The 21,272-nt window shown below is 39.8% G+C and overlaps 2 protein-coding genes across 3 annotated transcripts; both read left to right on the top strand.

Annotated features, from left to right (window-relative positions):
• The first annotated feature begins 2,660 nt into the window (after positions 1 to 2,660).
• cbwd (COBW domain containing) lies at positions 2,661 to 18,180 on the top strand. 2 transcript variants are annotated; one of them, XM_078250939.1, is made up of 16 exons: positions 2,661 to 3,002; positions 3,535 to 3,681; positions 3,859 to 3,945; positions 4,495 to 4,591; positions 4,811 to 4,902; positions 7,502 to 7,561; positions 8,150 to 8,187; positions 9,418 to 9,464; positions 10,260 to 10,346; positions 10,559 to 10,603; positions 11,185 to 11,241; positions 14,416 to 14,467; positions 16,261 to 16,329; positions 16,424 to 16,489; positions 16,627 to 16,753; positions 17,540 to 18,180. In XM_078250939.1, the coding sequence occupies exons 2-16, from the start codon at positions 3,567 to 3,569 to the stop codon at positions 17,611 to 17,613; spliced, it is 1,113 nt and encodes a 370-aa protein (XP_078107065.1). In that variant the 5' UTR covers positions 2,661 to 3,002; positions 3,535 to 3,566; the 3' UTR covers positions 17,614 to 18,180. The 2 variants fall into 2 exon arrangements, with proteins under 2 accessions (XP_078107065.1, XP_078107066.1); XM_078250940.1 differs by lacking the exon at positions 2,661 to 3,002 and adding an exon at positions 3,013 to 3,173.
• Positions 18,181 to 18,277: 97 nt separating this feature from the next.
• Positions 18,278 to 21,189, top strand: foxd5 (forkhead box D5). The gene has a single exon (XM_078250941.1). The coding sequence runs from the start codon at positions 19,921 to 19,923 to the stop codon at positions 20,953 to 20,955; it is 1,035 nt and encodes a 344-aa protein (XP_078107067.1). The 5' UTR covers positions 18,278 to 19,920; the 3' UTR covers positions 20,956 to 21,189.
• Positions 21,190 to 21,272: the final 83 nt, after the last annotated feature.

Raw genomic sequence — 21,272 nt, 5'->3', positions numbered from 1 at the left:
GTATTTTAAGGGTGTCGGGAATAGGCGCACAAAAATGGCTCGCTAGCGCCCCCTACAAAGTTAAAATAATTTAGCCCCTGCAGTGCGTTTAATGTAGACTAAGGAAACGTGGTACACATATGTAGCATGTCAAGACGTACAAAAAGCTCATTGGACCCATACCCTTAACGCAACAGGAAGTCTGCTATTTTGAATTGAAAGTTTAAAATTAGTGCGATTTTGGCCATTTCCACGTCGTACTTTAACAAACTCCTCCTAGAGATTTCATCCGATCGACTGCAAATTTGGTCAGTGCCATCAAAGCTGGTCTACGGAAAGCCTTTTCAGCCCCACTGTACATAATTTGGTTGCAGTTCCACCAGAGTTCCACTGGGGGTGATCGCGGTCCAGTGCAAAATGAATGGGACTCTATGGAGCTAGACAGCTAATTGTCTCTTTCGCCTGATTGTCGTTGAGAAATCTCAGATTTGATTGTAGTTTTTGCAAGTTCAACATGGATTATAGGTCGAAAGTTGAATGAACGAGTACTTATGTCATTTTGATTTCTTACAGGTTGAGAGCCTTACCTGTTAGTGACTCAGAGCTTGCCGTAAAGCAGTATCTCAGGCCATATATGTGTATGACGTCATTGACATTTTAAAAGGCTTTTTAGAACAAAAAAGCCACTTTAAAAAAAATCTCCAATTGGCTCGAAACTTTTCAGGATTCATAAGAGTCCAACCCTGACGACATCTACAGGCCGATATTGGCTCAAAGTCATAGTGCCCCCTAGTGGCAACAGGAAGTAGACCTAAAAGTCAAGGTGCTATACTTTAACAAACTCCTCCTGGAGATTTCACCTGATGGACTTCAAATTTGGTCTGTACCATCTCAACACCTTAAAGATTGAAAGTTATTAAAAGAAAAACTTTTCGTCAAACGGTGTGGGCGTTGCGTGGCGGCCATTTTGAGCATTTATCGATGAACGAAGAAGTTGTTGTAACTTTAGTGTACATTGTCATATCTGCCTGAAATTTCTCAGGTTTGACAAGGGTCCAGGCCTGAGGTCATCTATAGGCCAAAATTGACTTTTGGTCATAGTGCCCCCCGCTGGCAACAGGAAATCCGCCTTATATGACAAATATCATCCGATTTACATGAAACTTATAATGTGCGGTCTACATGTGATACTGAGCAGCACTTAGGCCACGCCCCCCTCTTATGACTTTTGAACCATTTAAAGTAGAGTCTTGTGTGAGGTTTTGATTGGTGATGGTTAGATCTGCCCTCTATGCTGTAGCCACGCCCCTTTTTTTAATAACTTATGACCCATTTGATGTAGACCCTTGTGTGAGGTATCATTGAACTCAGCAGAGAGTTCCTTATTCATTGGTGATGGTTTGGCCCGCCCCCTATGCTTAAGCCACGCCCCCCTTTTCATAACTGGTGACCCCTTTAAGGTAGAGTCTTATGTGAGGTATCAATGAACTCAGCAGAGACTTCCTTTTTTATTGGTAAAGGTTTGCCCCGGCCCCTATACTTTGGCCACGCCCCCTTTCACAGCTAATGAACTGCATGACGTAGTCTTGTGTGAGGTGTCATTGAACTCAGCAGGGAGTTCCCTTTTCATTGGTGATGATTTGTAATGTCTGAGTGCCGCGTTAATGCATGGTCACAAGGAGTGGCATCCACCAGTAACCCTGACGCGTGCAGAGGAGCGAGGGCCCGTCCAACGCTGCTTGCAGCTTTAATTAATGTTATTATTTACACGTGTTTTACTAGCTATGGAAGGCTAAACTCCTGCTCTGAGAAAGGTCTATTGGGAAAGTATACAGATTTTTGTTTAACAACTAAGGATAATTAAATGGCTAAATTATCCATTCTTTCTTAGATTTCCCACTGCTTCTCCTGTGGGACCCCAATGCATTCCCAGGCCAAGTTTCATATGAAGTCCCTGCATTATGTTCACAAAATATACATCACATAGCATATCTTGCATACAAAGAAGGCTTAAGTTATATAAGAATATGAGCTATCTTCAATAAAATGAAGAAAAAGTTACAGCTTTCCATTTCTATTGTAACATTTTGTATCAGGACTGAGAGTTAGTTTACACTTACCCTAGCTCCCTCCATTCTTTAACATGACGGCATCTTAAAGTAGTCTATGAATATTATTTTCCAAAGGACTTGTAGGCTTGTGATAGTCATTAATGAGTTTAAAGATACCTTATAGCCCCCCTTATCTGTTAAAAATCACTATAACAAGAACATCCTTAGTGTGGGAATTTAAGTATTTACACTCAGCGCATAGCCACCATATTATGCATGCCCCAATCTAAGGTCCAATGCAAAATACCTACCATATTTTAGTATAATTATTGTGTTTTGTGTGTTTGTTTGCTTTATTATTGTTAGATAGTGGTCCAAATGATTTGTACTTTTTGTGCTATAAAAAACTGTAAAATAATAACATGACTATAACATCCAGAATCTTAAAAGCGTTGCAAAATTGTTAAATATTTTTGTTGATGTAAATTATTTCTAGTGGCCTACATTCCCCTTATGACCATCTCTGTCCTTCACCTGTTTATGTCGCCCTCTTGTGGTTGATACTTGTAATCATACCGGGATCAGTCTGTTCTGTGAAACTGCAGTTGCGGGGAAGAGAAACAAGAAGTGTGTGTGTGTGTGTGTGTGTGTGTGTGTGTGTGTGTGTGTGTGTGTGTGTGTGTGTGTGTGTGTGTGTTTATTGTCAAGCTAATGCTGTTTATCATTCCTTCGTCTGTTAACTCATATTATACATCCATGGTTAATTCTAATATTATTTATAATCGTTTTCCGGTCAAGCAGACTTTGCGACCCGACTACTGGGAACGACAGCGGAACCATTGTTGCCGTGTCAGGATTTGAACGGAGTCTATACAGTGTCGCACGCTGTCAAAACGTAAAGCATCAGCAGTGTAGAGAAGAACATTTTTGGTGAAAACTTTGAATATCTGCATCTTCAGAGGCATCAGTTAGGTAATTTGTTTATAGCCATTGTAAATAAAGGAAAGTCAGTTTGTTTTGCTGACGCCGGTGCTTTGATCAGGTTATTGGTCACGTTATTTGGATAAACTCTATGTTGGCTGTCCTCATTCTGTGAATAACGTTACACACTTTTCACCAGCTGTTAATACTGTGGCGAGAGAGGTGATCCTATTCATTTACATTTTCTGGGTTGTTTTTGTTTATTTGCTGAATATTTACAAACATCTTTAGGACTGACAAATTATTCCTAAATTTAGTCCGAGTAAATATCACAGTAAGCTATGTGATATGGGCACCAGCCAAATGGAATGTTCAAATTTTACCAGCCACTCAATAGATTGCCATTTTTTGGCTGGTGAGTGAAGCACATCTACCAGCCACTTGCCTATTTTACCAGCATTTGGCAGGTAGATGGTGCTAATTTTGGGCCCTGGATATGACGCTTTTGGAATAAATTTGTTATACTATGATTTTTGTGTAATTCCACTCATACATTGATGCCTTAAATGTGTTTCTGTATCAGATCCAGCTTGTGGCCCTGTTGACAGTTCTAGTATGGATGGCATGGTGATGGAGGAGGAAGATGACTGCCCAGAGTTGGTGCCCATCGACACCCCGCCTGGTCCTCCTGCAGAGCAGATACCTGTCACCATCATCACAGGCTACCTCGGTGAGAGACTATGTATTACTCACAGCTTTAATGAGCTTATGAAGGAGATTATAGTCTAGACACTTGTCAGTCCATCCTCATCAGACCCAAAAGATGCTATGGTCCAGGACCATGGTATTGTTCACTTAATGATCAATTTGCTTTATACTTCCTCATCATGTGTTTGTTTCTTTATAGGTGCTGGAAAGACTACACTGCTGAACTATATCTTAACAGAACAACACAAAAAGCGGATTGCTGTCATACTCAATGAATTTGGAGAGGGTAAACTAATATAATGTCCTTTAGAGAAATCAAAATTAGTAGGCCTAGTAGTTTCAACTGGTTTTGTTCGGGCCAAACAAAGATGCTCCAAGCTATGCATTATAAACTTGATACCAGGCTGATGATTGTTGTGTTGTTTCCTCAGCTATCCACAAGAGAGCAGCATAGTAGCAACTTTGCCTAAAACTGAAAGAAGCTCATAGATATGTGTTGTTTACTATGCATCCAGAGATTTTCTACAAGCTCTGCTTCACCAGATGCCATATTTGCATTGGACTTAGTGATTATTTGAAATGTACATCCTTTTTTTACAGTTTACATTAATGTTGAATTGTGCATAGGCTGGTTTGGCCAGTGTTCTTTTTTTGTTAGAATTTGTTGAAGTGGTCCAAAAAACTCTTAATATATATATAATATAATATTCATTATGTTGAAATATTTATTCATATTGCAAATATACAGCAATACGGCATTTTTGGTAGAAATTCCAGAGTCTTTATCAGCTAATTTTATTCTGATTTCTCTTCCTTCTTCATCCTCCACCTGCAGGCAGCGCCCTTGAGAAGTCCCTCGCAGTGAGCCAGGCAGGAGAGCTGTATGAGGAGTGGCTGGAACTGAGAAATGGCTGCCTCTGCTGCTCTGTCAAGTACGTAAAGTAACTAAAGTCCATTAGTTGATGGAGTGTTAATTAAAACAGAAATTAAAGGTTCAACTTGTTGCTTTGTTTTTCTCAGTATATATAAATGTACATTGTAACATTGTACTATGTACCTGTAGACACAACGTATGTTGGTGTCCTGTGTTGACATTTTGCGTTCTGCATATGCCATTTTTAATCATTAGTGGATGTTCCTTAATTTATCAGGGACAATGGTCTTAAAGCCATCGAGAACTTGATGGAGAAGAAAGGAAAGTTTGACTACATCCTGCTAGAAACCACTGGACTAGCTGATCCAGGTACCACACATTTTAGTGTTATCATATCAACCTGTATTTGATTGTTAAGTAGGCCGCTGTTTTTTTCAAGCTCTGGCCTGGGGAGCATGTAGACAGTTATATGCCTGATGTTTCCAGATGACCAGCTGTTTCAGTAGGAGGTGTAATGTGTGTGGGCTGAAGGCAGAGAGAGGACCTGGTTCTTCTAGCACACACACACACACACACACACACACACACACACACACACACACACACACACACACACACACACACACACACACACACACACACACACACACACACACACACACACACACACAGGCACACTACATTAAAACACAGACATACATTTTACAGTTAGCTGGCAAACAGCAAAATCTATTTTATGCAAGAAACGCAATGATTATGTTTCTTCTATAAGATACCAATACCACTGCAGAGTCATAAAACAGGGTCACACCAGATTCAACAACTGACTGGCCATATTCCACATAGAGATTGACCAACTTCTGCAAATGGCTGGTATTGACAGCATAGTGGACATAAATAAAGTAACTACTGAAATCCTTGAATCACATTGCCAACCCATACCTCACAGGCCTCTTTGAAGGCATCATCATGGCTCCACCACTGCCCCTCATGATCACACAAGATCAGCAATAAAGACTTCTGAGAGGTGGGATCCATACAGTAGCTCACTGAAAATCATGCAGCCAAAAATGCTACATTCAAGAGTAGCCTTCAGTATTATGGTGACACTATCTGGAATCAGACAGGTCTACAAGAGAACAAACTAGTCTACAGGTGTTCAAATCTGACATATGGAAATTAGTATACTCTGCGTTTTGTTTTTAATGAATGTACCCAGGACTCACTGAATAGCGGTGTTGATAATGAGTGGTGAATAATGTAAATTGAATTGAATTAGTTTACATGATTTGTATGAAAATATATGTATGAGTTAACTTATGCACTCTACTGTATATGAGTACATTATTTTTTTTACTTAAGACTGTCTCTGCTTATAGACTGTTTTGTGTTTTTATGTAACTCAGAAAGACATTCCTGGCATTTATGGATGACCAATGGATCAAGCAATGCTTTTTTCTCTTTATGTGTCTTAATTACGGTTAAACCCCTGCAGATTTCTTTCTAAGCCTACAGCAGAAGTGAAACATTTTCTAATTCTGAGGACCAGACTAGTGTTGCGGTGACACGAGCGACCAAAAAGCCTATTTTCATCAGGGCATCCAAAAAAAAACCTAGCTGTCCGTTCAGCTCTCCGCTTTAAATCAGAAAACCAATGTTAGACCATTACAGGGGAGTGCTGTGACAATCGGGGTGTGTCGCTAAGTGACAGGTGTCAGGAGGTAGCGGCGTGTGCAGACACACGCCACATGGCTTCACAGACAGGAGCAACAGAGCACACTCAGACCGGGACTGTCCAAACTCCTCTGCCATGTCATTGGCTGAGACAGCCTTGTTATCGACTAGGACAGCTCTGTCATTGGCCCTGGCAGTGCTGTCAATCGTAAAGGCTCCCGGGGGATTCTCCTCTTCCATTCAGAAAGAGGTTGGATGAGTTATGTGAAACATGCCACTCAAAAACAGTGTTTTCATTACGCGTCCATCAAATATTTACCATGCTTTCTTATTCTCGCTTGGCAGTTTGACAAAAGTGCATTATGTGAACAAGCTGTGGCTTTCATGGTAACATAGGGTCTTATAATAACCACGTTCACAGGAAAATAGAAACAACCCAAATGTACCAGCAGGAGATAAACAATTGAAAGCTTCTGATATTGGTTTTATCTGCTCCACAGAGCTCAGACAGAAAAGAATGTACGCAGGGTTTCTATAAATAACGCAATGCAGACTTTTAAACAGAAACTTACGATGAGGATGTCATTGAATAAAGTTCATTTATTTTATGCGGAAATTATTAAACTAGCGACATTAATCCTCTGTCACTTGTTAAGTGAAAGTGCCAAAAATATGCTGATTTCAGCTTCTCAAATGTGCAAATTTGCTGCTTTTCTCTGTTTTATATTATTGTAAATTGAACATCCATGGGTTTTAATTAATTTGAAGATGTCTCCTTGCACTTGGGAAATTGTGATGGGCATGCATAATGCATTTGACGTTGACAAAATGAAAAATTATAAATTGAAGACTTTTTAATTAAATAATGAAAATAATAATTGGTTGCATTCCTTAATTAATTGATATACAATTATTATTAGCAATATAACATAGTTAGCTATTTCAATAAAAACAAAACATGTTACTTGTAGATTTCCAACAGCTGTAAAACATTTTACATCGTCAAACTTGTAAATTGTGTCGATCATCTCTAATGTCTAACAGTGTATATTTAACCACAGTAATATCTATGTAACATGCCAGGGGACTGCATTGTTATGCTTGGATTTCTCTGTTATGTTGAAGGCCTTATGGAAAAATATGAGTACATTTATGGGGGAAAAAAAGACGAAAAGGAAAAAGATAGCATCTGTTTACTTCAACATTTCCTATCTGACATTTTGAAAACTTTGTATTTGTATGTGTGTATGACTTTCATTTACAATCTAACATACCTGTTCATATCCTCTGGCAGGAGCTGTGGCCTCCATGTTCTGGGTCGATGCAGAGCTCGGCAGTGATATTTATTTGGATGGTAAGATATTTGTGTCTTTGTCCATCTTGCAATTGAATTGGTGGTAGGAATAATCTTTGGGCATATTGTGTTTGTCTAGTGCGTCAAATATAACTTCTCAGACATCACTGGTCTGAGTCTGACTGGTTTTACTTAAGAGGAAAAATGTCTACTACTCAAAATGTCAAAATTAGTCAGACAGCATTGGGCCAATTCTTTTTCTAAACCAGCAGGGATGGTGCTTTTGATAAAAATGTTACAATGAAAAAAAAATTTATTTCACGCCGTAACAGCTCCAACTATGGTCTAATTTTGAAGAGACATTTTTTTTCTGACTTGGGTGACATTTTCTTGTTTGTGTATCTGTTACTGGTCTGTGTGCGTGCTTGCATGAACGGTGTCTCGCTCCTCACACTAAATGATCAGCTGTCCACTCTGTTGTGACAGGCTAGCAGACCAAAAGTGGACATCAAGTAACTCCGAGAGAAAGCGGTTTAGACAAACGGACAAAACTATTTCCCAAAAGGCAGTTCAGAAAAGATTGTTCATGAATTGTAGCACTACATTTGATTCACTGATCACCTTTTTTTTTTACTTTGTCCATCTTAGGCATTGTCACAGTCATTGACGCCAAGTATGGACTGCAGGTATGTACTAAGAAGATATTTAAGAAGCTTCTTATTTTTAGAAAATTGAACCAATTTTTTTTTAAAGTTTCTAATATGTCTGTAAATTAAATATATTTAAGTTATGGACTGTTAGCCAGCCATAACAAGCACTTTAAGTTGTTGCTTTAGACTGTGGTACATTGTGATAGGCATGTTTTGCAATTCTTTGACTTTTTATAAGCTCCTTGATTAATCCATTAATCAAAAACGTATTTAGTATTTAAAATAATAAGTTGCAGCCCTAATGATCTTGTTGCCAAACATTAAAACATCAGCAGTATTTGCACCTGCGCATATATATTAAATGCATTGTGCTTATTGTGACTTTAAATCAAAAATAAGCTGTTAAACTTGTGAGATTGTTCGTAAACCCTCAGTGCATAGTAACACACACACACACACACACACACACACACACACACACACACACACACACACACATCCTGCCCTCCCTGTGGTATATAAAAGGAACAGGACAAGTGACACCTAAATAATGGGCTCTAATTTGAAGGTGTCATACTCAGTGAGGTGACACATTTCATGGCCTATGGGTGCTGCTCTGTCTTCTCATTGGAGAGAAGCAAGATGAAGGAAATAATGACAGAAGGAAGGAGAGGATAACTGAGAGCGAAAGAGTAATTGATTTCAGAAATGTGACCATTGTAATAGGACTGTCACATTCACTCACCTGCATTTCCGCTCATCTGTCCCATAAAATATCCATCTGTCTGAGGGGTTTCAAGTTGACTTACACACACCCTCTGAAAGGCCTTTGTCTCTTTAATTCATTTTTGTCATTCATTCCTTCAGAAATAAAGCAGGGGTGATGCACATAGTGACAGATGAATGTCAGATTGACACTCAGGGGTCATGATCCAGATTAACACCTCCTACTCTGTCTGTTATTACATATTAAACTGTTTTGGAAAGCACTGCCTGCAGAAAAGACGCAAGCAGAAAATGAAAAGCGATCTCTTGTGGATTCATGTGTTGAGAAAGTCACTTAGATGATAGACAGGCCTTTCTTTTACCAATTTATCTGTCACATTTTGTTTTTGGCTGTGGCAAGAACTCGCAGATATTTCTATTTTTTTCAAGAATTTGTTTTAAGTTGGAAATCTATAGGGTCAGCTTGAGCAAATTTTGGCACTTTTAAATCCTTTTTTCCTTTCATTTTTTGGTTGCTTGTGTTATCTTTTCTTTATGCAGCAACTTACAGAGGAAAAAGCAGATGGACTCGTCAATGAAGCAGCCAGGTATGTTTGCTGATGGTTTAAAAAAAGAAATGTTTGGGAAATACACCTATTCTTTCTTTCTTACATAAAAAAAACACACTACAATGTTTATGGATTAAACAAACGAGATATAACATGTTAATTATTGGTCTTTAGAGGTGCTGGTAGGTGGGTTTTGTTACCTTTGGACAAAGCCAGGCTAGCTGTTTCCCCCCGTTTCCAGTCTTTGTGCTAAGCTAAGACAACCGGCTGCTGGTTGTAGCTTTTTATGTCCTGTACAGACATGAGCATGGTGTTTCATCGGCAAGAAGCGCTTTTCCCAAAATACTGAAATATTCCTTTAAGACTAAACACACCGCTCGGAATATCCACCACACTTTGTCTCATAACATGCTGTTGACTGTACTCTTGCCACCCACCTATCTGTCTCCCTCCCTGGGCGCCTCTCTGTTTGTCTCTTCCAGCAGCTGTGTGGTGTTGTTGTTGAACAAATACACAGATGAATAAAAGACCAGTTGCATGACCCTTTGCATTCTTGGTCTTTGTTTGTGTTTTCACCTCTAAACTAAACTAAACTGCTCAGCTCCCATTTGAGATTGGCACATACCGCTCACTGCCACCCATGAAAACCCATAAACTACACTACACCTCGTTACAAGTATGAACCAGGCGATGACTTCCTGGTTCAATGTTTTTAGACCCAACAAAAAACTATTTTGTGTGATTCTTGGTAAAAATTCCTGTCCCTGTTGTTGGTTTTGTGCAAATTGTGTCACTTGACATGTAAACATAATGTTGTATTTAATGTCTTTTTAGGCAGATTGCTGTCGCTGACCTGACCATAATCAATAAGACAGACCTGGTGAATGAGGATGAACTCGCTCAAATACGAGAGGCGGTCAGGTCAGCTTCACACTTTTACTGTTCATCATCTCCCTTAACTAGTAGTATTCTGTTTTTTTATCTATGCTATCTTATTTTTGAGCTGCTTATGTGTAACTTTGGGACAACAGTACATTGGTCTCCTTTAACTGGTCAAAATAAAATAAAGTTTTAGGGGGATAGGGTAGAAGGAACTAGGTCCAATGTATTGAACCTTTTTCCTCTCACTTCAGGTCTGTAAATGGTCTTGTCAAGATTCTAGAAAGCCAGAGGTCAAGGTACGTTTTTTTTCCGAACAAAAAGAGATCTTTTTTGTTGTTGTGTATGTAGCTTTGTACCAGGTTTATCTGCTTTGTTTGGTGTGCTGATGAACTCCACGTGCTGCTCCTGCTCAGATCTTTATATCAAAGATGAAGTCGTTCAGGCGTGACATTGCTCAAGAGAAACCCACAACACACATACACAAACTGCTGCACCCTGAATAAACACCAAACCCTCAATGGTGTCCAGTTACCCACAAGTCTTTGCTCTTTGACCCTGGGTCTTTAAGCCAACATGGTTGCTTATGTGTGTGCGTGCAAATATGTGTGTATATGCGCCCTCTGTGTTGGCATGTTGTGTGTTATCGGACCCAGGTAGCATCTGGCTAACACAAGCCGTGTGAATCAAAGGTTTGGGTGTGTTTTGGATCTGCTTTGCCCCCCCACGGAGTTCAGACCAGGGTGAACAGATGAAAGACACCGTGCAGTGAGGGGTTAATCGGAAAAACATTGCCACAACTTTTTGCTTGAGCCAGTTCACTCGGTTACCCTTAATGTTAGTTTTAGCCAACTTATAATCAGCGCTCTTCTCCCCACAGGGTGGATCTCTCTGAAGTGCTGGATCTGCATTCCTTTGACAGTAAGGATGGAGCAAAGTGAGTTGGTTTTGTCCCATTTAAGTTTCATGTACACAACATGTCTTATTCAGAAAGGAATTATGTATGTAACAGCCAAGAAACTTACATTTAAAAAAACAAATACTGCATTTTTAAGCCTTAATACCAATATTGATATTTGAGTCTTTGAAAGCTCTATCAGATGATATTTTTCACTTAAACATTTTTAAGGATCCCTGAAATTTAGTTGTGACCAAGATAAGTACTGAGTGGGACATTTTACAGAAAACGTGCCCATGCTCTCTGCCAGACAAATTATGTAATGGTGACACTGTTTCTGAATTACATATCACAAATTACTAATATTTCTTTAAGAAAGCAGTATAGTCCAAAGTAGTCAAAGACGGTATGGGCCACTCTGCGGAAAAAGAGGAAGCAAACGGGCTAAAGAAAAAAACTTGTCACTTCAGACGTCCCTTACAGTTTGTTTGCGGCGGATACCCATGTCGATATTTGGGAATTTCAGATGTTTTACATAGATTGTAACACCTAATAGTCTTTTTATTTTATTTTTAAATATTAAGTGATATACTGTATTTAACATTTGGAATTTGTGACAAGAAGAAACATGAGAAAATATTTACTGAGCAGGACATGTCACCGCTGAAAAATAAACTTGCTCTCTAGTGGACAAAATATTTAATGGCAACACTGTTTTTAAATGACCTCGAACATATCTTTGGCATTTCTTGGTTGACATTCTGTATACGCTGATACCAATGTGCCCGCTGATAATATGTATAATACCCATCCTGTTCTATTTCAAAACTTGCAGTTAAAGATCAAGAACTTATTTTGACTGCGGTGATGGCCTTTGTTGCTAGTCTGTCTGAACTGTGTACCCAGCAGTCTTTGATACTGTTGCTCATCATGTTTCTCTCTAATTAACAAACTCTTTTATTGAGCGTCCCCCTGTTACACCGCAGGGTGGTCATCATATTGTATCCCCTGTAGAATGTCATTCTCATGAATAGAGTCAGTGTTCGTCCTTTCATGTGAATGAAACGGGCCGCGGTGTTAAAGCTCTCTTACATGCCCTTGGTCAGTGTCTCTGAGACCAGCTGCAGAGGATTAGAGCTGTGTGTGTCCACTGGCTCCCGAGGAGTCCCCCTTGTCCCCACAGATAGCTCCTTTCCCCCTGCCTTTGAGAGTCCATGCCCCTCCTCCCCTCAATCCCACGCTGGCTGTTTGAAGCGGCCCCCCGCCGCTCCACCTGTGTGGTACTAACAGCACGCATGGCTCAAGCTGCTGGACACAACATTTAGCCTCCTTGTGAGGTCAGGGAGAAGGGGGAGGTCGAGGAGGTCTGATGAGGACAACAAGGGCTGTATAGTTTGTTTGGGGGTGGTGGTCGGTGTTTTGTAGGATTTAATTGCCATTCCTAAAGTTTTTACAAGTCCCTTCAGAGTTGTGTCATTAAGCACTGATACAGCATGCAGTGTATTATACTGAGAGACGGAACACAAAGACTGTGTAGACCAGAGAGAGAGAGAGAGATCTCGCTTGACTTCAGATGGTAATTTTTTTTAAAGATTATTTGTGGGGCTTTTCCGTTTATTAGATATGACAGTGGATAGACAGGAAAGGGGGGAGAGAGACCAGGAAAGCTGCTGTGACATTAAAATCAGTTTTTCATGATGGACGGCACTAAAAATGAGTTACAGTTCAATTATATAAAAATATATATTTATCCCAGAAACATCTTCAATGGCAGCTTAAAACAGTGGTTCCCTACTTTTAGCTTGTTAGCCCTAAAAATAAAGAAATATCTAGTTGCGAGCCCTCATCACTGGTTGCATACAACCTTCATCTCTAATATTGTGACCAGTTCAGTCAAAATAAAAAGTTTCCTCTTTGTTTCATGGTTTAGAGTCCTGAAGAAGTAAAATGATCCAGCAATTTACAAGAAAAAGGGCAAAGATTAGAAGAATGTCTGAAAATATTGGCATTAGGTTATATAGCAGAAATGGTGGAACCACAGCCGTTAAAGTGACTGTATGTAACTTTTTTTATGTTTCTGAATCTGTGTAATTGATGATCATAAATGACCAAACGGGACTTATAGTGAAAAGAACGCTGTTTTTACATAGTTTTTATTAATGCCTTTGCCCGGGTCCGCGAAGTTACAAAATGATTTACGGCAGGCAGACTTTGCAGTAACACATTCTGTTGGGTCACATATTTCGTTGTAACACCAGAAAAAGCCTGCGTATCCGCCAGGTAAAATGTAGCAGGAGATTACTTTATATAGGCCTTATTGTATTTTAATTTTATTTGAGAAGGTCTCTGTTGTAGTAATGGCTGATACGGGGGCATTCCCATCACAGATAAAAAGGAAATTAAACGAAGAACAACCAAAAGCTAAAAGGGAAAGTGACAGACAACGGTCGGGTTTTCAAAAGATGGAGACAATTACGTGATTGTAAATGATTCAAAACCCACCCTGAATTAGCCCTCAGGTATGTAATATCTATTCCGTTCATAAAATAACTTTACAATGCGCGATGTGGTTGTACATCAGTAGCCTACGTTAAACTACGTACCCCTTCCTTTTAGCACCCGGTTTTATTTCTTTTCAGTGCGTGCTTGTGTTGGCCTACTATTTTCTTTTCCCTTGTCCTCCTATACTTGTGTAAAGCATCCTTGGGTTTCATGAAATGTTCTTATTGTAAATTAATGATTTTCTGAGCAAAACATTCATCGCAACTATATGACCTCCTGGTAACGCTAACTCGGTAATACAGCACCGTAAAGAAAAGATCTTTACAACAGCAGGTGTGGTAAAAACACTACCGCTTTTGTCCAAAGCGGCCGCTAGAATCAACACAAACTGAAAGTTACAAATAGCCACTTCAAACAACCCAAGAGTTCTCTAAAACCATACTAATAACTTGGACCAGTCCAAAACAATAACTCACATATCATCAACATTTTAAAATTAAAATGTCACCAGGCAGTATTTTACATTTTTTAAATAAAGATATGGCAACCTTTTCATTGACACAGGGTGTAAATGCAGCTTCAGAAATTATAAAAATGATGTAAGATCCCAGGTTTTAGCTCTGGTCAGTCAATTATGGCACACACACTATCATGTTGGATGAAACTGAAAAAATATGTTATGATGTTTAATCATGTCTCTCCTCTAAAAAGTCTAGCAGAGAAGCTCCAACTTGTGAAAGATACAAGACCACATCTTGACAAGGTATTGTTTGTATGCTCTGAACTCTTCTTCAATCATTCTTTTATTCATCAACTGCCGTTACTTAACTTCTCCATGCATCTCTTATAGCTTTCCTTGTTTTGTTTGCTAATTTATTCCAACACATCATTTCCTACAGGATAAAGGGGATGCATGCTCCTGAGGCTTGCATTCCCCCCAGGCTGTGACACTGTAGTGAAAACTCCCTCCCTGCTCTGGTTTTTGTGTTGGGATCGACTTGAGGCTTTTGATGTTTTCTTGTCACACTGTAAATAGACCCATTCTCGGTCATACACATCAGCATCATAGACATTCATTAGACTGGGCACACTGTGTTGGCTAGACTGGCTAGAGTCTTGGCTACGTGTTACAGTTTTACAGTTGTTTGAACTGAATCCAGATGTCATAAAATGTAGTATACAGACATGTCATTGTTTAATTAGGTGTTAAATGTCAAATATGAATGGGAAACCTATCATTTTATAAGAAAAGAAACAATCAATTAAGTCCAGTTATTTTCAATGCAGATGTAAATTATTAAAAATATTTATTAGTCTCATACCATTTGTCTTGATGTTTTCATCAGGCTTTAGCACAAATGATTCCTCACAGCAATTAGGCCTCATCTTGTGCTTTGTACCTGTGGACCTTTATCACAGGATGAGGAGAGATGAGGGTTGTTTGTGTGGGTAAATAACGGCATTGTTGTCTGTTTTCTCCAAGTTCCCTTTCCCGCATGAAGCTCAACCGTCCCTCAGACCATCCCCCTTTCTCCCCCCTCCTCTTCCCCGTGTTGCTCTTTTCATGTAAATGAGAATGCTGTTTTTCTGTTGTTATACCAAATGACAAGGAAGTGTGTAACCTTAACACTCCAACACAAAACCCCCAAATATCTACAAAGTGCCCTTTCAATGCTGTAAGGAAGTATGGAGGGGTGTGTGTGTGTGTGTGTGTGTGTGTGTGTGTGTGTGTGTGCGTGTGCGTGCACGAGAGAGAGAAAAAGGGGATTTAGGCAGATAGAGGTGCCAAGTGGAGTTGTGGTTTTTGACACAGTCTTTGACAAAGTCATCAGGCGGGGCGTAAAAACACTTCCTTTTGTTTAACGTTCATAATGACTCTGCAGGTTTCAGTGAACTGAAAATATATTTTAAAATGTATTAAATGTTCACATTGGTGAACTGTAAGTCCTTATAACACCCGGAAAATATAAATCTCAAAACATTAAAGCTACACTTATCCAAGTACTGTACTTAAGTACAATTCAAGGTACTTGTACTTTGACTTTTTACATTTTATGCCACTATATACTTCTACTACATTTCAGAGGATTAAAATAATGTACTAAAACATACGATCAGTTATAAACTACCCAAAGTTCTTGAAATTAGCTCCACCTTCACAACATTAAAATGCTGCTTACATGTTAATGGATCAGGAAAAAAAAAAAAATATATATATATATATATATATATATAGATGATAAATATATATACTTAGAATTGGGCCATTTTGCTTAATGGGTACTTTTACTTTTGATACTTAAAGTAAATTTTGTTGACGGTTGTGCTATTTTTTTACTTAAGTAAAATATCAGATCACTTCTTTCACTGTTGCATAAAAGCCCTTTTATGCATTTCCTTTCTGCAAAGTGTGATTTATCTGTATTTTAGTAAGTGAAAAATGTCGGAACTTCTGAACCACAATTTAAGACATATTTTTTCAAAACCACAAAATGTCTAATTTGTTGTATATATGGATAACACTATTATCCATATTATATTTAATGTCATCCTCAGAGTATTTTAACTGTGACGTTTGAAGTGGCTGGAGATCTCTCTGAGGATGCCTTGAATGTCTTCATCCAGGTACACTCCAGTTCGTATACCCGTTGCCATTACTAATTAGCTCTAACACAATACAGTCCTTTGTAAAGTAAACACACATTTCCCACTGTTTCAGGATCTCCTATGGGAAAAGATGTTCAAAAACAAAGAAGGGCAACCCATGACTGTCATTCGGTCAAAGGTACAGTAAAGAACAATAGTCACCGCAGTGGCCGCAGTGATCCATAACTGCCACTTTATTATCTGCATTAATCAGTTCCAAACGCTGCATTCAGGGTCGGTTAATGTGTCACCCGTGACTTGTGTGTGTGTTTTTAGGGCATAGTATCATTTGCAGGTAAAGCCCACCAAGTGATGCTGCAGGGGGTCCATGAGCTGTATGACCTGAATGAGACTCCACAGCTTTGGGAGGAGAACCCGCGGATCAACCGACTGGTCTTTATAGGTGAAGACACAGACATCTTTCACATGTGTATCTTTACACAATTCTTACACACCACTCTGAAGGCAGCAAATCCATTGAATTGCATAAAATGTATCAAAATGGCTCTTTTTGACAACATAGTCTTTGTGTTAATGTTCACTTAACGGAGAGGTAGTACAAAAACTTGTATTGACAAATTCACAGTTATAAGTAGTTTTGTAATTCTAGCATAGATTATATAAGTTATATGTGGTAAACCTGCATCATAGTTGTGGCCAACACTTTTTTTTTTATGGGTCCACAATTTCCTAAGAATGTCACAGCAATTTTCTGGGAAAATATGTAATTTGGTACACATTACTTGTAAAATAGAGACACTGTTCATTTGAGTCTTTTACTCAGTGCACAGCAGGTCAGCTGAACCTGCAAAAATGTGAAATTTGTCAACATGCAAGCATACAATTAAACAAAATAGAGAGTAATGTTTCCAATAATAAATGAATAACAAATATATATTTTCTTGGGTTTCAATTAAGCTTTTATTTCAAGGGAGATTCTCTGGAAATCAACTAAACTCGACACAACTAACTAAACTCTCTAACTTAACAGTATCATAACTTTGGCCCCGTTTAATCTGTAAATAGTACCAAATTACATTTTTCTTTTTAGGGAAATTCCTTGGAAATATTTAGGAAATTGTTAGGAAATCAGACACCCATAAAATATACATAACACATACAATATCTACGTCTGTGTGTGTGGCCGTGCTGCGTCAATGCTCACGTTTCTCTCTACTCTGTCCTGCAGGTAGGAACCTGGACAAGAACATTCTGCAGGAACAGTTCATCTCTACGGTTTTGGAACGAGCAGAGAGAAAGTAGCTACAAACTCTTCTCTCCTTTTTGCCTCGAAAACGGATGATTCTGGAGCAAAAGGCGTGGCTTTGGCCATCATAAATCTGGGACTGTGTTTCAGACGTTCACTCCTTTCATACAAGAACACGAGGTACGTCAGAGGATGGTCAAGGTTACAGTAGTAATCAATACAGTAGTTTTAAATTGTGAGAATCTGCCACTACCTGCTTTAAAAACTACTGTATATCAAAGAGTGTTTATGTGGCTGTAGTGCCTGAGCTAAATACTGTGTCACCCTGGAAACTTCCACTGAACATGACCTCTAAAATGTGTGCACACACAAAGAAGCAACAAAAGTCCAGAAATGTAATCAATATATTGTTTTGTTTTTTTGTTTTATATATAGATGGCCTTGTAAAATCTGCCATTTTAAAGGTTAGGAGCCCAAGTAGTGTTGGAACTTGCGAAGTGAAGCACATACTGTAGTGTGGTACAAGACTGTGTACTTTGTAAACAAGTAGGCTTGCTTATGTTTTTGGCTTTTCACATCCTGTATTTTTAAGTTATTCAAAATAAAGTTTATTTCAAAACATATTCTAAGACTGCTCTGATATACCTAAAAAAAAAAAAATTGTTTTTAGCAATTGGTAAAAATGGCTAGTTCTAGCTGACAAGGGCAGACTATTAACATAACAACAGACACAAAGTTCCTTTGTGTTAAAGTGGTAAGTTCACCATGAAACTCCACAAAGTGTGAAAAATGCCTCCAAGAGCAATAACATCTAAGCTTTTATTGCTATGAAACCAGTCAGCAGACCATGGTTATGATAAAGTGTGTTTCACATGAGATGACTCAAATATTGTAGGTAATGTTTTATAACTAGTTTTCTAAAAAAAAAAAAAAAAAAAAGCCTAAAATGTGTGATTGGCTGTAAATATGTTTAATCCTAAATTGAAAACTTTTCGTCTTGTTCCCGATGGAGATATATAGGTTATTAATAATTACATAATCTGTTGTCATCCATTTTGCCTTGTTTCAAAAATACTGACAGTTTACCTTAGTGTTGCATTTAAGACTAAATGTTGAATTGCAGCTTTAATTACGTAAGTGCTTATACTACTTGACAGTCATTTAGTTTTCTGTTACTTTGGCCTTTAATGGTGCAATCATGTGAGAGCCATCGCTCTCACACACAGTAGGCTCAGTAAGGTGAGGAAATAGGTGGAGTTTTCCCAACTTAGTCATTTGCAATGGAAATAGTTTAGCAGCACGGTTTTAGCACATATCCGCTGGTGGACCGGTTTGCTTTGAGGATGGCTCTGCTTATTCATCCCGGCCGTAAAGCCGAGCTGAACCCTGTAGCCCAGAGCGCATCGTTCAGCTGCGTCGTTTCCTACTCGATTCTGATGCTGATGGCCTCGTTAAGGCGACTATTGCCTCTTTTCTTTGCTGGCTGCGGGAAGCCCTACCACGGCCATTTTCATGGTCACACCACCCGCAGGCATCCAGAGGTGGCAAACTAAACGAACCCGCGGGGGTTCCGAGGGGGAAACACTTGGTTTCTTAGCACTCACTAGGCGGGGTGTTAAAATTCCCAACAACATCCCACCTCCGACTGTGCTGCTGTACGATTTGTCATATCAGATGATTAAAATACCAAGAGTTAACTTTAACCTCATATAAATGTATTTTGGTAGCGTGTGTACATGTCAGACACAGAACACTGCGTACACCAGGCTCACATACCATAGGATGCACACCAACCATTGTGAAAGTGTTTACTGTGTGTGCTGCATGGCTGAAACAAGTGATGGGCCAAAATAACACTAGTGAGTTTGTTAATATGTAGGGCCAATATTCATCAAGGAATGTCTCAATACAAAGATATGTAAGCTGTGAGGATAAGCTTTCAGTTTTTTTTTAATTTAATTTTATGTTATTTTGTGTTGCACCGTTTCGAGCCGTTTGGTTATTGAAATATCCTTATTGGCCAAAATACAACAGATTGCCATCTATAAATTGAGCTTTCTTTGCATGAATAGGCGTGCTCACCTCAGGACTCCCCAAGCCCCCCCAGCTGTGTGTTGCTCCCCGCGGTGAGGGGCTACTCTGATAGGTCCAGAGGGTTAATGGGACTGGCCTGCAGGGCAGCAGTCTCCCAGCATATAAACCCTCCTTACCACAACAAACAGACAGTATACCGGACGGTAGATGCGCTTTTACGCATGAATAGGGGCCTATTGGTTTGTACGCACACGGAACCATTAATGCCTCTTTGGCACGGTTGAGTTTTTACTCGTTTTTTTTTTTTTTTTTACGTTCTGCGTGTGACCATGACTCTCTCTAGTGAATTTGAGGCTTCACAGCACGCTGCTTTGCCCCTAGAAGAGGATGAGATTGACATAGTGGGCGAGGATGAGCCTACCCACGGGCGTTTATATCGAAATGAGTGCTCCACGGACCCCGGCTCCTCAGCAGAATCTGGTGCTGAGTTTGACTCTTCAGAGCCAGACTCCTCGGGGGAAAGCGAGAACAGTTTCTGCGCAGACGCACCGCCGTCCAGGAAAGCTCAGAACAGCTCGGTAAAGCCTCCCTACTCCTACATCGCCCTCATCACTATGGCCATCCTGCAGAGCCCGGTGAAGAAACTGACGCTGAGTGGCATCTGTGACTTCATCAGCAACAAGTTTCCCTACTACAGAGACAAGTTCCCCGCTTGGCAGAACTCCATCAGGCACAACCTGTCTCTCAACGACTGTTTCATCAAGATCCCGAGGGAGCCTGGGAACCCGGGCAAAGGTAACTACTGGTCTCTGGACCCTGCCTCAGAGGACATGTTCGACAACGGCAGCTTCCTTCGGCGAAGGAAGCGCTTCAAGAGAAACCAGCCCGAATTCGGCAAAGACGGGCTTATGTTTTACTCCAACTTGAACTGCTACCGGCCGTACGGGCAACCATACTGCTTACAAGGCCAGGTAAGCCCTCCGCCCGCTGCTCCTATCCGGTACATGCCTCTACAGGAGGGCATCATGATGCCTCCCTCTTCCTATCACCTACTACCACAAACTTTGAACAGTCACAGGAAGTACAGTGGGCCTAAAGACTTCAGAGCGCAGGTTTGCGCACCAGAACCCCCTGGCCCGCAGGCAAAGTGCTCTTTCAGCATTGACAGCATCATGAGCAAGCCCTCTCCCAACTGTCCACAGAACCCAAATCCACAGCAGAGCCCTCGCAGCGCTCTTGGGTACGGTCACCTCATGGTTCCGACGCTCCTGCAGGCTCCGAGGACTCCATTCTGCCCTCCTGCCATGCTGAGCACGGCTCCTTTAAGAAACGAGCACCTCAGACTCTCTTACCATCACTGCTGAAGCCTTTACTGTCTGTATGTTTGATGATATGTGAAGACACGTCGGTGTAGCTCATTTCTTAAAGAAATGTTTTAATTGCATGATATTTATGTGCGTTGGCAGTCAAAGTTATATGTCTCAAAAGAAATCAGTGTAAATAAGATGAGTGGTAATATATTTGTGAGACTTGCTGCAGTGAAAACCCTCGTTGTGTTTTTGTTATTAATTAACGTGTCAAAATAAATGTCTGAAAAAGATCTGTGATGTTTAAAGCTCTTTATTTGGTTAGGAGCAGTACTTTGCAGTTTAATTATTTAGTTCAGGGCGCAGTGGAATTT

This window comes from Sander vitreus, chromosome 5 (genome assembly GCF_031162955.1).
Source record: "Sander vitreus isolate 19-12246 chromosome 5, sanVit1, whole genome shotgun sequence".
NCBI classification, from domain to species: Eukaryota; Metazoa; Chordata; class Actinopteri; order Perciformes; family Percidae; genus Sander; species Sander vitreus.
This window is presented reverse-complemented; position numbering and strand designations above follow the sequence as displayed.

What these genes read in the sequence shown, in the direction of transcription:
- cbwd (XM_078250939.1), top strand. Translation starts at nt 3,567, where the DNA reads ATGGATGGCATGGTGATGGAGGAGGAAGATGACTGCCCAGAGTTGGTG. An exon ending in ACGCCAAGTATGGACTGCAG is followed by an intron (nt 8,188 to 9,417) that starts GTATGTACTAAG and finishes TTCTTTATGCAG; the next exon opens with CAACTTACAGAGGAAAAAGC. An exon ending in CAAGACCACATCTTGACAAG is followed by an intron (nt 14,468 to 16,260) that starts GTATTGTTTGTA and finishes TGTCATCCTCAG; the next exon opens with AGTATTTTAACTGTGACGTT.
- foxd5 (XM_078250941.1), top strand. Translation starts at nt 19,921, where the DNA reads ATGACTCTCTCTAGTGAATTTGAGGCTTCACAGCACGCTGCTTTGCCC.